This window comes from Panthera onca, chromosome C2 (assembly GCF_046562875.1).
Source record: "Panthera onca isolate mPanOnc1 chromosome C2, mPanOnc1 haplotype 2, whole genome shotgun sequence".
Lineage (NCBI taxonomy): Eukaryota > Metazoa > Chordata > Mammalia > Carnivora > Felidae > Panthera > Panthera onca.
This window is the reverse complement of record NC_138347.1, coordinates 2,115,248-2,130,450: the sequence shown is the minus strand read 5'-3', so window position 1 is coordinate 2,130,450 and position 15,203 is coordinate 2,115,248. Positions and strand designations below refer to the sequence as shown.

The window sequence follows — 15,203 nt, the reverse complement described above, 5'->3', positions numbered from 1 at the left end:
TGACACGGCGCCTCCTCACAGCGGGGGGTGGGGTCCTGCCGCTCCGCTGGGCCCCTGTTGACACCCCCCGCGGGGGGCACGGGCACCTCCTTCCCTCCGCTGACCGTGACCGTGTGGTCCTTGCAGGAAGGTGGTGTGCGAGTGCGGCTACACACGCCAGCAGCACTTGGAGGAGGCTACCAGGCCCCACGCTTGGCAGGGCAAGGATTGGGACCCAAAAAAGCACGTGCAGGAGATGCCAACGGACGCCTTTGGTGACATTGTTTTCACGGGCCTGGGCCAGAAGGTGGGGAAGGTTGGTCTCCACCCCTCCGCTGCTCTCGCTGTGACTCGCGTCACCCTTCCGTGACCTGAGGCGCCTCCGGAGAGGCCTCGAGCCTTGCCAGCGCTAGGGACGGGGCAGGCGGGGCTTCACGAGGCTCACGGGAGACCCAAGGGTGCCCTCGGGGTTCTCGGTCACCACAAAGCAGGGCGGGTGCGTCCCACAGCAGAGAGGCGGGGGTCAGAGGGGCGCCGTGAGTGCAGGCTGGGCGGAGGGGGCTGGAAGATGGGGCTGGTCTTCCCAGGGCGGCCTGTTGTCCCGCTGGGCCTTTGCCCCTTCCCCCTTCCTCTCGATCCGTGTCCTGCTTAGGCGCGGCCGCTTCTGCTCACCGGATCTAGACCCAGGGTGGGGGGCGTCCGCCCACCTGGCTGGGCTCTCGGGCGGGCTGGTGGGAGGGTGCCCACAGCTGCCCTGCCGTCTCTAGGGCTGGGCTGGGCCCCCCGCTGACACAGGGTTCCCCCCTGCCGCCCTGTCACTTCCCTGCAGTACGTTCGCCTCTCCCAGGACACACCCCCCAGCGTGATCTACCACCTGATGACCCAGTATTGGGGCCTGGACGTCCCCAACCTCCTCATCTCGGTGACAGGCGGGGCCAAGGACTTCAACATGAAGCCCAGGCTGAAGAGTGTCTTCCGAAGAGGCCTGGTCAAGGTGGCCCAGACCACAGGTAGCCCTCGGGGGCTGGAGCCACGGGCGGGCTGAGCACGCAGCACCATGGCTGTTGGGACTAGGGAGGTCCTCGGGGGCCACCCAGGCCGTGCCCGGCCCAGTCAGACTCCCCAGGCCTCGCCGGCCCACGGCGGCTGCCGCTGGGCGTGCTCGTGGGGCAGACAGGGCTCCAGCCAGCTCCCGAGAGGGACTCCCTGCTCTGCCCCCACAGGAGGCCTCATTTAGCTGCGAGGTAACAGCGGGAGGCAGAGGAGGCTGGAGGGGGTCATGTTCACCGTGGGGCCTTCGGGGAGGGTCTCCACGAACCAAACCCCCGTTACCTAACCCGTCTGTTCACATCTGGGAGGGAGGGACAACGGTGTCCATCTTTACACATGACGTGACTGCCTCGGGGTCCCGTGCCCCCCCGGGGTGCACCCCCAGTGAGCACAGGACAAGGCCCCAGGCTGCGCGAGCTCCACGCAGGCAGCCCAGGGTGCTCCCTCAAAGTGACGCCGGAGAAGCAGCCGTGCTGCCCGTGGCCTCCAAGGCGGCTACGCCGGGTTGGTTAAGGGCAGGAGAGCAAGGATTCTGGTCCGGATGAGACTGGCCCACCCAGAGGACGCTGGCTTTAGGATCTGGTTTTAGCAGCACGTGAGGGCCGTGCTCTCCCTTTGGTCTTTGCCCTGAAACAGAGGCTCGGTCGGGGTCTCACTGGCCCGTGTCTCTTGGGGCTTCCGCAGCACGTGGGATTTGGTTAAAAGCAGCCGACCATCCCCCGGGCACGCTCGTGACCTTCGCAGTGAGCCCATTAGGTGCTCACCTGTCCCCCAGGTAATCGCAGGTGACGGTTTTACCACGTCTTGACAGTTATCTTTTTAGGGTTCGATAGCAAAGTCCTTGCTGTCACCTCCCAGCCCCAGAGCCAGGGCCACACGTTTTAGACGGCTCCTTACGGCAGCACCACGCACAGCTGGTTTCTAGGCACCGGGTGGTGTGCCGTGGCCGGCACTGCCCCGGTAGCAGGCAGCCCGAACGATAGAGAACTTCACCCCTTTTCCGAGGAGGCAGCTGCACATCTTCCCCGTGTCTCCTCTCATCCGGACACGGGCTGGGGGAGCAGAGCGCACTGGGGACCTGCTTTCTCCTGGCAGACAAAGTGCAGCAAAGATGGCTGGTGCAGATTCAGGGCTCCCAGACCTGGTGTTCACGGTGCTCCCTGCACGCGATGCCCCGAGCGGGTCCCCCGGTCATGGTGCTCCCCGAGTGCGATGCCCCGAGCGGGTCCCCCGGTCACGATGCTCCCCCCATGCGATGCCCCAAGAGGGTCCCTTGGTCACGGTGCTACCCAAATGCGATGCCCCAAGCGGGTCACCTGGTCACGGTGCTCCCTGAGTGCGATGCCCCGAGCGGGTCCCCTGGTCACGGTGCTGCCCGCAGGTGATGCCCAGAGCGGGTCCCCTGGTCACGATGCTCCCCACATGCGATGCCCCAAGCGAGTCCCCTGGTCACGGTGCTCCCCGAGTGCGATGCCCCGAGCAGGTCCCCCGGTCACGGTGCTCCCCGATTGCAATGCCCCGAGCGGGTCCCCCGGTCACGGTGCTGCCCACATGTGATGCCCAGAGTGGGTCCCCGGTCATGATGCTCCCCACATGCGATGCCCCAAGAGGGTCCCTTGGTCACGGTGCTCCCCAAATGCGATGCCCCAAGCGGGTCCCCCGGTCACGGTGCTCCCCGAGTGCGATGCCCCGAGCGGGTCCCCTGGTCACAGTGCTGCCCGCAGGTGATGCCCAGAGCGGGTCCCCTGGTCATGATGCTCCCCACATGCAATGCCCCAAGAGGGTCCTTTGGTCATGGTGCTCCCCAAATGCGATGCCCCAAGAGGGTCCCTTGGTCATGGTGCTACCCAAATGCGATGCCCCAAGCGGGTCCCCCGGTCACGGTGCTCCCCAAGTGCGATACCCTGAGCGGGTCCCCCGGTCACGGTGCTGCCCGCAGGTGATGCCCAGAGCGGGTCCCCTGGTCATGATGCTCCCCACATGCGATGCCCCGAGCGGGTCCCCCGGTCACGGTGCTCCCCGAGTGCGATGCCCCGAGCGGGTCCCCCAGTCATGATGCTCTCCCCATGCGATGCCCCAAGAGGGTCCCTTGGTCACGGTGCTACCCAAATGCGATGCCCCAAGTGGGTCGCCTGGTCACGGTGCTCCCCGAGTGCGATGCCCCGAGCGGGTCCCCCGGTCACGGTGCTCCCCGAGTGCGATGCCCCGAGCGGGTACCCCGGTCACGGTGCTGCCCGCAGGTGATGCCCCGAGCGGGTCCCCTGGTCACGGTGCTGCCCACGTGTGATGCCCAGAGCGGGTCCCCTGGTCATGATGCTCCCCACATGCGATGCCCCAAGAGGGTCCCTTGGTCATGGTGCTCCCCAAATGCGATGCCCCAAGCGGGTCCCCCGGTCACGGTGCTCCCCGGGTGCGATGCCCCGAGCGGGTCCCCCGGTCACGGTGTTGCCCGCAGGTGATGCCCAGAGCGGGTCCCCTGGTCATGATGCTCCCCACATGCGATGCCCCGAGCGGGTCCCCCGGTCATGGTGCTCCCCGGGTGCGATGCCCCAAGCGGGTCCCCCGGTCACAGTGCTCCCTGAGTGCGATGCCCCGAGCGGGTCCCCCGGTCACGGTGCTGCCCGCAGGTGATGCCCAGAGCGGGTCCCCTGGTCATGATGCTCCCCACATGCGATGCCCCAAGAGGGTCCCTTGGTCATGGTGCTACCCAAATGCGATGCCCCGAGCGGTCACCCGGTCACGGTGCTCCCCGAGTGCGATGCCCCGAGCGGGTCCCCCGGTCACGGTGCTGCCCACATGTGATGCCCAGAGCGGGTCCCCTGGTCATGATGCTCCCCACATGCGATGCCCCAAGAGGGTCCCCTGGTCATGGTGCTCCCCAAATGCGATGCCCCAAGCGGGTCCCCCGGTCACGGTGCTTCCCACATGCGATGCCCTGAGCAGATCCCCTGGTCAGGTCACACAGGGCTGGGAAGTGTGTGCCCTGTCAGGGCCCCTGCAGGTCACATGGCATTGGGCAGTGTGGCAGGGCAAGTGGCCAGGAGAGGGGTACAGTCCGCCACACTCAGGCCCCGAGAGCTGAGGAGAAGAAGGGACGTTTATGACTTGGAGTAGAAGAATTCAGACACGTGCGTTCCGAGTGCAGGACAGGGAAGCAGCAGCAGGCGGGGGGTGGGGGGTGGGGTGGGGGGAGAGGCCCACAGTCCCCGCTCCCGGCCGCACCACCTCCCTGAGCAAGGCGGGAACCCTCGGCCCCCAGAGCTGCTCCGTGAAGGCAGAATCGCGCTGTGGCCGCTTCCTCCGTGGTCCTGGTCCCGAGACTTACACCTGATGACGAGTTTGAAAGCCCCCTGAGCCGGGCCCCGCAGAAGAAGGACAGTGGGCGTCAGAAGCACACGGGGCCGCGGGCATCAGGCGTGTCGTGGAGGGTGCACAGCTCCGGTCCTGTCCCCAGGGGCCTGGATCATCACCGGCGGCTCCCACACGGGTGTGATGAAACAGGTGGGCGAGGCGGTGCGTGACTTCACGCTGAGCAGCAGCCACAACGAAGGAGAAGTCGTCACCGTCGGAGTGGCCACGTGGGGCACCGTGCACAACCGTGAAGACCTGATCCACCCCTCGGTGAGCTCGGCGACCTCTCCTGGTGGGCGGCGTCAGAGGGGGTGACGGGTAGGGCCCCCTGGGTCTACAGTGGACGGGCCGCTGCCTGGACACCAGGGTAAATGCAGCACGGAGGGGAGGACCCTGGACAGGGGTGCAGGAGACCGGGGCTCACGCCCAGCCGCACCACAGACCCTGATGGCCAGGCCGAGCGGCTGACGTGGCTGGACCCCCTTGCGATTACAGGATGGGTCCACGTAAGAGCCACCACGGGTCTTAGAAACACAGAAACGACTTAGCAGAAAGCAGGGGCGTGGCCGCCTCTGCGCGGCCAGAGAGTGTCGCGTTCTGATCCCAAAGCCTGACCTCTGAACCCTGTGAACCCGGCCCTCACAGGAGCCCTGAGCCCAGGCGCCACGGTGCTCTGGTTCTGGTAGTCATTACCGAGCCACCCAGGCGCCCCCCTTCCCTCCGGTTTCTGATCCGCGGTCCTCATTTCCTTCTGGGCCTTGGCTGGCGGCCCCTCAGTGTCCAGAGCTACGGACGCTCTGCCGGCACGTCGAAGACGGTCGAAGCTCGCTCTGCCCGCCCCCCACTCCCGTCTGGCGTCACCAGGTGTGCCCTTGCACCTGCGCTCCTACCGCAGTCTGTTCGAGGCCCCTCGGACGTTGTCCCTCGTGTCCCCAGCGTCCTTCCGGTCTCCGCCCGTTGCCCGGTTCCAAGGCCATCTCCACATTTGTGCGAGTTTCTTACGGCGACGCTCCACTTCCTGATTGTCAGATCTGTTCCGGTTTCCCGCGGCCGCTGTAACAGACGATCGCACACCTGGTGGCTCAGAGCCGCAGAAATGTGTTCTCTCCCCTTCGGAGCCAGGGCTCCGGATCGGCCTCGCCTGGCCCGGATCCCGGTGCGACGGGGCCCTGCTTCCTCCGGAGGCCGGCGGGGGGGCAGCCGGTCCTTGCCTTCCGGTGGCCGCTGGCTTTCCCCGGCCGTGGCCACATTGCCCCGATCTCTGCCTTCACGGTCACTGGGCTCTCCTCCTGTTGTGGTCAAATCTCCCTCTGCCTCCCTCTCGGAAGGTCGCTGTGGAGACATATAGGACCCACCCGGATACTTCAGGATAAATCTTCCCTGTGTTACGATCCTTAACTTAAATCTATAGGGGCTCTTTTTCCAAATGAGGGAACGTTCACAGCTTCCAGGAATGAGGACTTCGTGCATTGGGGGTCACTTTCCAGCCTACTAGGCCCCCATTTCTGGCACTCAAGATGCAGAACTCTCTGTCTGTCTGTGTCTGACTCTCTCTGGCCGTCCCCAGGGCGGCTTTCCTGCCGAGTACGTCATGGACGAGGAAGGCCAAGGGCACCTGACCTGCCTGGACAGTAACCACTCCCACTTCATCCTTGTGGACGACGGGACCCACGGCCGCTACGGGGTCGAGATTCCCCTGAGGACGAGGCTGGAGAAGTTCATATCAGAGCAGACAAAGGAAAGAGGAGGTGAGGGAGCCCCCATGTGTCTGCTGTCCCTCAGGTCATATATAGACCACCAGTAGTCACTCTACACCACAAGCACGGCTCAGTCTGGAAATAGCAACGTGCATAACTCGGCCCTGACGTGTCTTCCCTCGTGGGTGAGATGGGCCAGGTTCCAGGACACGGGAAGGGCAAATGCACAGGATGTGAGGGGCGGAGAAGGGACCGGAATAGCAGCAGGTCCTAGCTCTGTGCCAGGTTGGGCGGGCCCCTTCAGAGCCACGGTGTTCAAGCTTCACTGCACGTCAGAGTCCCTGGTGTGCGGGGAGAACTTGCTCTTCTCCGTGCTCAGGTGAGGCTGAGGCTGCCGGCCCGGGGACCACGTGAGAGCCCTGCTGTGTCCCAGAGAGCCTAGGTGGGGGTGCGGGGCCGGAGACACCAAGGCGGCACGTGGGGGGATGTTTGTTGCCCCGGGGAGATTTCTGAAGTCTTTGTAGGTGCCCTGGCTGCCGGATGGATGGGGGGCTCAGGGCGAGGGCTGAGCGACGGGACAGAGGATGGAGGTCCCGATGCTATGCTCCCCTGCCGTGTATGTGGTGCCTAAAGCCCACCTGCTTGGCGTGCGCAGATTTGAGGCTCCACGAAAGGCAAGCCAAGGAAAGCAGGCTGGTCGGGGTGGCCTCTGAGGCAGACAGCCCTGCCTTCGCCTGCACCCCCAGAAAGGGAACAGAAGTAGAAGGTGGACGAGCCATCTCAGGGCTCGAATTTGCTCTCATTACGTAGAACAGGCAGATCGTCCACTGACGGCCGAGCGTCAGCCTTTGAAAACCACTCAGTACCAACTGCCCGTCTCCATCGATGCCTCTGGAGCTGGCGGGAGGTGGGCAAGAGGGCCCCAGGGGGAGGGTCTGGGCCTCCGCATCCCTAATTCGGGGTTCATGCTTCGTCCTAGGAGTGGCCATCAAGATCCCCATAGTCTGTGTGGTGCTGGAGGGGGGACCGGGCACACTGCACGTGAGTACTGGCCTGTGGGGCAGGGATCTGAGGTGCAACCCTGCTGCAGGGGGCGCTCTGGCCCAGAGCCCCGTGACTGGCACCCCAGAGGGGTCGTTGGCAAGGGGGAGGGGCAACGAGAAAGAGTGGTGACTGTGGGTGGGAAGGCAGCCTTCGAGGAAGTACCCTGCTGCGGGGTGGGGGGACACTGGCTCCGGGCCTGGGTGGCTGACCAGTAGGAGGGGCCCCAGGGGGACCCGCACGGCACCTTCTTGCAGGACCCCAGGGTGGCCACTCTGCACAGTTCTCGAAGTGCCGGCCCTCGGGCACCCCAGCCCCATGGGACTAGCAGCTGGACATAAAGCAGGTTCCTTGCTTGTTTTAACACATTCTCCTTGATGGAGGAAGGCTGACCGCAGGGACACGTGATGCTATTACAGCCTGCAGGTTTGGGGCAGGAGCAAGGACATTGCATTTATGAGACTGGAGGAGATGTGTGTTCATGCTTAGGAATGGCAGGAGAGCTCCCCCGTTTCAGACCCAGTCCCCGGGGGACAGGAATGCATCTGGTCCCCTGTCCCCTCCCCACGCGGGGTTCTCTGCATGGAGGTCCCGCTCCCTCACGCCCAGAGCACGGTGCCTGCTCATGTGGAGGGTGTCCTTCCCACGGGGGTCCCGAGTCTCTTCCTGAACTTGACCTCGTGCCGGGTGTCCAGGGGTCTCCTCGTGTGGCCCTGGTCTCACCCTGGGCCTTAACGAGGGAGCGAAACCGCAAGCCGGCAGCACGGTCTCCCGGGGATGGCTCCCTCAACCACACACCCGTGGGCCAAAACGCTGTAGGGCTCCCATTCCGGTGGCCACGGTCCAGCTGAGCAGTAGGCCTGAAGGAGCTGGTCTATCAGGTGGACGCCCCTGTGTCAGGATTAGCGCCTTTCTCCCCCAGCAGCGGAGGCTGCCAGACTCAGTGTTTTCGCTTCATTTCTCAGTAGCCCCGTAGCCTTGACGCTGAGATGCCCGTGGTTCAGGGGTCAGAGCGGGGCGGGCACTCGGGCCCTGGGGCTCACCGTGGGCCCCTGCGTTTCAGACCATCTATAACGCCATCACCAACGGCACCCCCTGCGTGGTGGTGGAGGGCTCGGGCCGCGTGGCCGACGTCATTGCCCAGGTGGCCGGCCTGCCCATATCTGAGATCACCATCTCCCGGATCCAGCAGAAGCTGAGTGTGTTCTTCCAGGAGGTGTTTGAGACCCTCACTGAGAGCAGGATTGCGGAGTGGACCAAGAAGGTAGGCAGACAGGCACCTGCTGGCTCCCAGACGCCCTTAGCCTGGAATCAGGACCAGGGCCTGGAAACAGAGACCCCACGGGCCTGGAGCACGCATGGATGTGATCTTGGAAGAGTGGGGGGCTTTGTGCCAGGCGGGGGCCCAGGGTGGACGGAAAGCCCTCAACTGAGGCAGCACGTTGTCCCGCCCAGGGGGAGGGCATGTCTTGAACCTCTGTCCCCAGAACTGCAGGCTGGACTGGGGAACGGACGGGGCTGACAGCACAGCCGTTTGGGAGCGAGGACTGCCTGGGTCGGGGGGGCAGGAGGCGGCTGTTGAGCCCAGCGCAGGGCAGAGGGGTAGAGAGCGAGCTTCAGGCAGCGCGGGGGCTGCCGGGTGACGGCCACGGGATCGGGCACAGCCTCCAAGCCTGGTGAGCCCCAGGCCGCCCGGGCAGATTAATGGGGGCGTTTGAGCCCTGGCAAGGCAGGGGGGCAGGGGGACCGTGAGGCGGTAGGGGCCTGAGCGTGGCTCCTGGGGGCCGTGGGGTGTCTGCGCGCCCCTCAGGGCGTCTCAGGGTGTCTGCCGAGCTGGAGGCGTCGGCAGGCGTGAGCCCATCCTGAGGATTCGCAGGCCCGGTGAGTGTTCAGGGGACCCCAGCCCCGGTCTCCGGGGTGTTTGGGAGACCCAGTCCCCGGGGGCAGGCTGGTTATACTGCCTGGAAGCAGGGAGCCTCAGGACATCAGGACATCCTCGTGAGGACCGGGCGTGGCCCTCATTTCAGGTGTCCTGCTGGTTCTCTCTCGCCCTTTGGTTCTGGGGTAATTTTAGGTCTGTAGAATAGTTGCAAAGGTAGTAGAGCCCTTCTGGCCAACCGTTACCCAGCCCGTCCCGAGGGTCACATCCTGCAGAGCTGCGGTCAGAACTGAGAGACGAGCCAAAGCTCCGCACTGTTGGTTTTGACGTTGGTCTGCTAATGTCCTTTCTCCGTCCCGGGATCCAAATCAGACTCTACCACATTGCGTTTAGCCTTTTCCCTTTCATTATGCGCTCCCCTCCTTCCTCCGTCCTCCTTCCTTCCCCTCCCCCTCCTTCCTTCCTCCCTACTTCCTTCTTTCCCTCTTTCCTTCCTTCCTTCCTTCCTTCCTTCCTCCCTCCCTCCTTCCTCCCTCCCTCCCTCCTCCTTCCTTCCCCTCCCCCTCCTTCCTTCCTCCCTCCCTCCCTCCTCCTTCCTTCCCCTCCCCCTCCTTCCTTCCTCCCTCCCTCCCTCCCTCCTCTCTCCCTCCCTCCCTCCTCCCTTTCTTCCTCCTTCCTTCCTTCCTCCCTCCCTTCCTTCCTTCTTTCTTCCTTCCCCTCCCCCTCCCTCCCTCTCTTCCTTCCTTCCTTCCTTCCTTTCTTTCTTCCTTCCTTCCTTCCTCCTTCCTTCCTAAGCCTGACACTATTTAGCCAGCCACCAGATTGCAAGGATTTTCTAGAACGTCACCACAAACATTGGAAGAGAGACTGGGGGCTCTGGGGGTGGGCGGGCAGGCAAGGTGAGGAAGTGGGGGAGGAGTCTCAAGTTCAGCAGTGTCGGGCGTTCTGCAGACAGTCTCGTGGCGGGCGGAAGCCCTTACACTTGGGTGTGTTTCCTCCCGGCAGACCTCTCGCACACATGGTGTATTTGGTCCTTACACGTCTTCGTCTTCACCGTGGGGAGGCGAGGTGGTGGCCTCGTGCCGGGGCGCCGGCTGTGTGTCCGGGGCCTCGGTTCTGCGGCTCCCCTCGAGGAGACGGGGGGCCGCTCGTCACCCCAAACCTCACCTGGGCCGTGTCGGTTGCAGATCCAAGACATTGTGCGGAGGCGGCAGCTGCTGACCATCTTCCGGGAAGGCAAGGATGGCCAGCAGGACGTGGACGTGGCCATCCTGCAGGCCTTGCTGAAAGGTGAGGGTCGGGCAAGGTGGGGTGGAGGGAGAAGCGGAGGGGAGGTGCCCGGGGCCCCACGCTTGGAGGCACCAAGAGGCCCACCCCTGAGTCAGAGGCACCGGTCACAGGGCAGCCGGGGGTGGGCCACGCCGGGCCCAGCTCACGGCCCCGCCAGGCAGGTGGGGGCCCGCGCCGGGGCTGGGGGTTCGGGCTCCCTTCTCCGACTGCCTTCCTCAGCGGAGGCCGGGTGCAGCCGCCCGAATGGTCCCTCCGCGGGCATCGCAGCCGCCCATACAGTGTCGGGGAGGGAAGAAGGCCTTGGGAGGCCTGCTGTTGACCTGCGTGCTTGCTCGTGTGCCGGCGCTCCCACGGCCCCTCCTGGGCGATGAAGCTCCCGCGGCGGCCGCCCCTGGGCCAGCCCCTGGCCTGCCCTCCGCCCCACGCTCCCCTCTCCCTCCGGTTCTGGGGGACGGCGGGTGCCCCTGCCCCTCCCGCTGTGGACGACGTCCCCACGCCAGGAAGCCGTCGTGCTGGCTCCTCACCCCCGAGGGACGCGGCCCGGGCGGAGCAGGGCGGCAGGAAGCTTTGCCGGGAGAGGGGGGCAAACCTGGGCTTGTTCCGTGGCCTCCTCCTGACAGAAGGACTCGGGATGGCACGTAAAACCTCACGGAGCCAGTGAGACGGTTAAAACCAGGACCGGGGCTCTCATTTGAAGACCCCCGTCCGGGGAGACACAAGAACCGGGAAGAGCCGGTTGAATAGACTCAGAGCAACTGTGCAGGAGCCGGGACGCCACCGTGGCCCGTGCGGCCGGCCCCCGCCACCAAGGACGCCGAAGGCCGGGAAGCCGCTGTGAAGATCCCCGTGACCACAGGGGTTCGACAGTGTCCGCTCGTGGCACTCGACCCTCCTGTTCACAGACGGGGCAGTGAGAGCGTCTGTCCCTTCCTTGCCTTCTTCGGTGAAGGGACCACGGAGCAGGAAGAGAGACGCCAGGCTGCCACGTCTGGGAGGTGGTGATGAGGGGCCTGGGGCCCTGAGCGGGGGCATCCCTGCACAGCGCCGGGGGTGGGGGGAAGGACCCCTGCTCACGGCCAGGACGGAGCCCAGCGCCTGCTCTCCGAGTTCAAGAGCAAGTGAAAATATGCCGTGAATCGTGGTTTCTCCTGGGTGCGGGGGGAGCTGAGCGGGGAGGGCGTGCGGGCCTCTGGGCTGTGGGAATGTTTCATTTTTCATTCGTGGCGGTGGTTATACAGGTGTGGACGTCGGCCAAAAGTCACGGTGCCTCCCACGTGTGCCGGGGGCGGGGCAGGTCCTGGGGGAGAACGAGGGCATCTTTATTTCTGGAAGCCAACACAGTGTAATTGGTTGTTCAGGGGAGAGGCGGTGGGCCTCTGGGAGAAAGTGGCTCTCTCTTTATTATGTGTGTAATATATGAAAACAATAGAAATACGTATGTGGTTTTTGAGTAACAATCCCCTTTAAAGGTTTATTTATTTATTTTGAGAGAGAGACAGAGAGGGAGGGAGAGAGAGGGAGCGAGCAGCAGGGGCAGAGAGAAAAGGAGAGAGAGAGAATCCCAAGCAGGCTCTGTGCTGTCAGCTCAGAGCCTGATGGGGCTTCAACTCGTGAACCGCGAGATCATGACCTGAGCCAAAACCAAGAGTCGGATGCTTAACCGACTGAGCCACCCGGGCACCCCAATGACAACCCCGTTTAAAAATCAACTTTATCGAGGTTATGGTTTAAAGAAGGTGACGTCCCCCATCCTGGGTTTACTGCCAGATGCATTTGAGCGGGTGCGTACCCTGCAGACTGATACAATCCAGATACAGGACAGCTCCCCCCACCCCCAAGAGCTCCCTCGTGCCTCTGTGTGCCTTGGGTAACCATCTGTCTGCTTTCTGTCCTCGGAGACGGTTTTGCCTGTGCTAGAAACTCACAGAAATGGAATCATACACTCGGTGTTCTTTTGTGTCTCGCGTCGGCTCAGAGCAGCACGTTTGAGATTCTTCCGCGTGGGCGTGTGTCAGAGCTCTGTTCCTTTCTACCGCTGAGTGCTATTTCACTGCGCGAAGGTTAGGGTTAGCTCGCTTCTCCACCCGCCTGTCTCTGGACCCGAAGGCCGCCTCCGGTGTGGGGCTCCAATAAAAGCTGCAGTTTGTTCCCGTTTCTCTCGGGTCCACATCTACGGGAGTGGAATTATGGTTCTCTGTGGCACGGGCACGTTTATAAGAAACCACCCAACTGTTTTCCAACAAGATGGCACCGCCTTCCCTCGTTGCCAGCCGTGGACGTGGGCTCTAGCTTTTCTGCGTCCTCACTGGCGCTTGGCAGGGTCAGCGTTTTAAACCGAAGCCGTCCTAGTGGGTGTGAAGTGACAGCTCGGGGTGGTTTGGATCTGCGTCTCTCTGATGGCCCGTGACACGGCGCGTCTCTTCCTGGGCTTGTTGGCCGCGAGTTAGCATCCGGGGGACGTGCCTTTCGGATCGTCTGTCCGTGTTTGTTTGGTGGTTTGTCTTCTCAGTTTCGAGTTGCAGGAGCTCTTGAAATACTCTGATACGAATCCTTTGTTAGAGAGATGCCCTGGGGGGATTTTCTCTTGGTTCCTTGCTCGCCTTCCGAGTTCCTTCAAGTTGTCTTTGACGAGCAGAAGGCTTACATTTTACTGGAGTTTCATCTGTCCATTTTGTCCTGTCTGGTCCGTGTCCTTCGCACCCCAGGAAATCTTTAGCTGCTCTGTGGCTGCAGATCTTGTCTCGTGTTTCGCCGTGGAAAGTCTGCAGGCAGGGCCTTTATGTGGAGGTGTCTGGGGCACATCTCAGCTTGGGTCTTGTGTGTGGTGTCAGGTGAGGGTCCAACTTCCCTTTTCACTTCCCCAAATAGCAGCCCATGCTTTAAGGTGTGAAACCCGCCAGGGAGAGCAGGAACCAGTTGGGAAAGCCGCTGTAGAGCCTGGGTGGGGCAGTGGTTCTGCAGTCAAGGTGAGAAAGGAAACTGACGGCATATGCAGTGGTGACTTCCGAGGGTTCGTGCAAACACACCTGCCTTTCAGACACCCGTGTCTTCTGTAAGCGCTGGGGCCAAGGGGCTTGACCAGGAGGTGGGGGCGGGGACGAGCCAGAGTGAGGCCGAAACCCGGAGATTCTCCGATTCCAGCACTGAAAGGAAACGTGCTTTTCACAAAGGTGTGTGCGTGGTGGGGATTCCGCCACTGGGCACACGGAGACACCGCGGTTGGTGACAAATCCCTCCCTGTGTGACATTATCAGATGGCAGGGAAGTGGCTCTGAGACCCAGACGGAAGCCTCCTGACACGAGTGCTCTTGCCTGCAGCCTCTCGGAGCCATGACCACTTTGGCCATGAGAACTGGGACCACCAGCTGAAGTTAGCGGTGGCGTGGAACCGCGTGGACATCGCCCGGAGCGAGATCTTCACCGACGAGCGGCAGTGGAAGGTAGGGCTCCTGGGCTGCCCCGTGGAGGGCCTTGTTGGCCCCCGGGAACAAGGCCAGGCCCTGGAGGGGGGCCTCTGCCCGACCCCAGCCCTTCCCCCGGTGGAGACAACGGCAGTCCCGTCTCCAGCGGCCTGGCCATCAGGGTGTGCGAGGCCTGCCCCCCACGGTGCTCTCTCTCAGCCTTCAGAGCTGCACCCCATGATGACGGCCGCCCTCATCTCCAACAAGCCCGAATTCGTGAAGCTCTTCCTGGAGAACGGGGTGCGGCTGAAGGAGTTCGTCACGTGGGACACCCTGCTCTACCTGTACCAGAACCTGGACCCCTCCTGCCTGTTCCACAGCAAGCTTCAGAAGGTGCTGGCCGAGGAGCCGGAGCGGCCGGTCTCCGCGCCCCCCGCCCCCCGTGTGCAGATGCACCACGTGGCTCAGGTGCTCCGGGAGCTGCTGGGGGACTTCACGCAGCCGCTGTACCCCCGGCCCCGGACCGGCGACCGGCCACGGCTCCTGCTTCCCGTGCCGAACATCAAGCTAAACGTGCGTGCTGGTGACGTGGCCCCAGCCCCACTTGGCCCGTGTGCTGGGCCACTGCTATGTCCTTAGGGCTTCTTTTTAAAAGAAATTGTCCTTTATTTTTATTGGGAAAGAAATATGCTCCATTGTAGTCTGCCAGGGCCCCCATAAAAAAATACCACAGACCGGGCAGCTTAAAGAAGATATTTAGTCCCTCACGGTCTGGAGGCTGAAGTCTGGGCTCGAGGCATCGCGGGGCCGGTTTCTAGGGGGGCCTCTCTTTCTGGCTTGAGGACAGCCGCCTTCCTGCCATGTCCTCACGTGGTCTTTGCTCGGCGTGCAGGCAGAGAGATACGGAGAGCAACGGTGTCCCTTCCCCTTCTTACAGGGCCATAGGTCCCATCAGATCAGGGCCACAACCTATGACCTCATTCAACCTTAATCACCTCCAAATACGGTCACTTTAGGAGCTGGGGCTTCAGTGTATGAACTTTGGGGACATGTTTTCATCCATTATTCTCCCTTTCTAAACATTTCAGACGGTACAAAAGGTTATGCAGGGAAAATGATCTCCTTCGTGCCTTGTACCCCCAGTCCTGGCCACCAGGTGAAATTGGATTTTCATGTGGTCAGGTCAGCAAGATTCCGCCATATTGCTGTGAGGTGCCCAGCATGTGCACTGCCACACAGGAGCACGGGAGAGATTGTTTTCTAGTCTCCGTCCGTGTTTGATGGGAATCTTGACTCATCTCTGTGTTAAGTGCGAGACCGGCTTCTGAATTTATGTTAGCAAGTATCCGTCTCCCAGTTCTTTAAGCTTTTTAATGTTTCTTTTTGAGAGAGAGAGAGAGTGCATGAGCAGGGGAGGGGCAGAGAGAGAGGGGGACAGAGGATCTTAAGCAGGCGCCAGGCTCGGAGCTGTCAGCATGGAGCCCGACGCAGGCCTCGAACCCATACACCGTGAGA

At 62.9% G+C, this 15,203-nt stretch overlaps 1 protein-coding gene across 17 annotated transcripts in view; it reads left to right on the top strand.

Annotated features, from left to right (window-relative positions):
• Positions 1-15,203, top strand: part of TRPM2 (transient receptor potential cation channel subfamily M member 2) — a 55,928-nt gene that overhangs the window by 14,975 nt on the left and 25,750 nt on the right. For 14 of the 17 annotated variants that reach the window (XM_078452685.2, XM_078452687.2, XM_078452689.2 and 11 more), the window contains exons 4-12: positions 127-295; positions 809-989; positions 4,484-4,650; positions 5,948-6,128; positions 7,057-7,118; positions 8,182-8,382; positions 10,185-10,287; positions 13,606-13,727; positions 13,908-14,261. In XM_078452685.2, coding sequence (XP_078308811.2) covers positions 127-295; positions 809-989; positions 4,484-4,650; positions 5,948-6,128; positions 7,057-7,118; positions 8,182-8,382; positions 10,185-10,287; positions 13,606-13,727; positions 13,908-14,261 — 1,540 coding nt within the window. Of the gene's footprint in view, positions 1-126; positions 296-808; positions 990-4,483; positions 4,651-5,947; positions 6,129-6,338; positions 6,457-7,056; positions 7,119-8,181; positions 8,383-10,184; positions 10,288-13,291; positions 13,458-13,605; positions 13,728-13,907; positions 14,262-15,203 lie in introns of those variants that run through there. The other 3 variants (XM_078452690.2, XM_078452697.2, XM_060640571.3) reach the window with 3 other exon arrangements.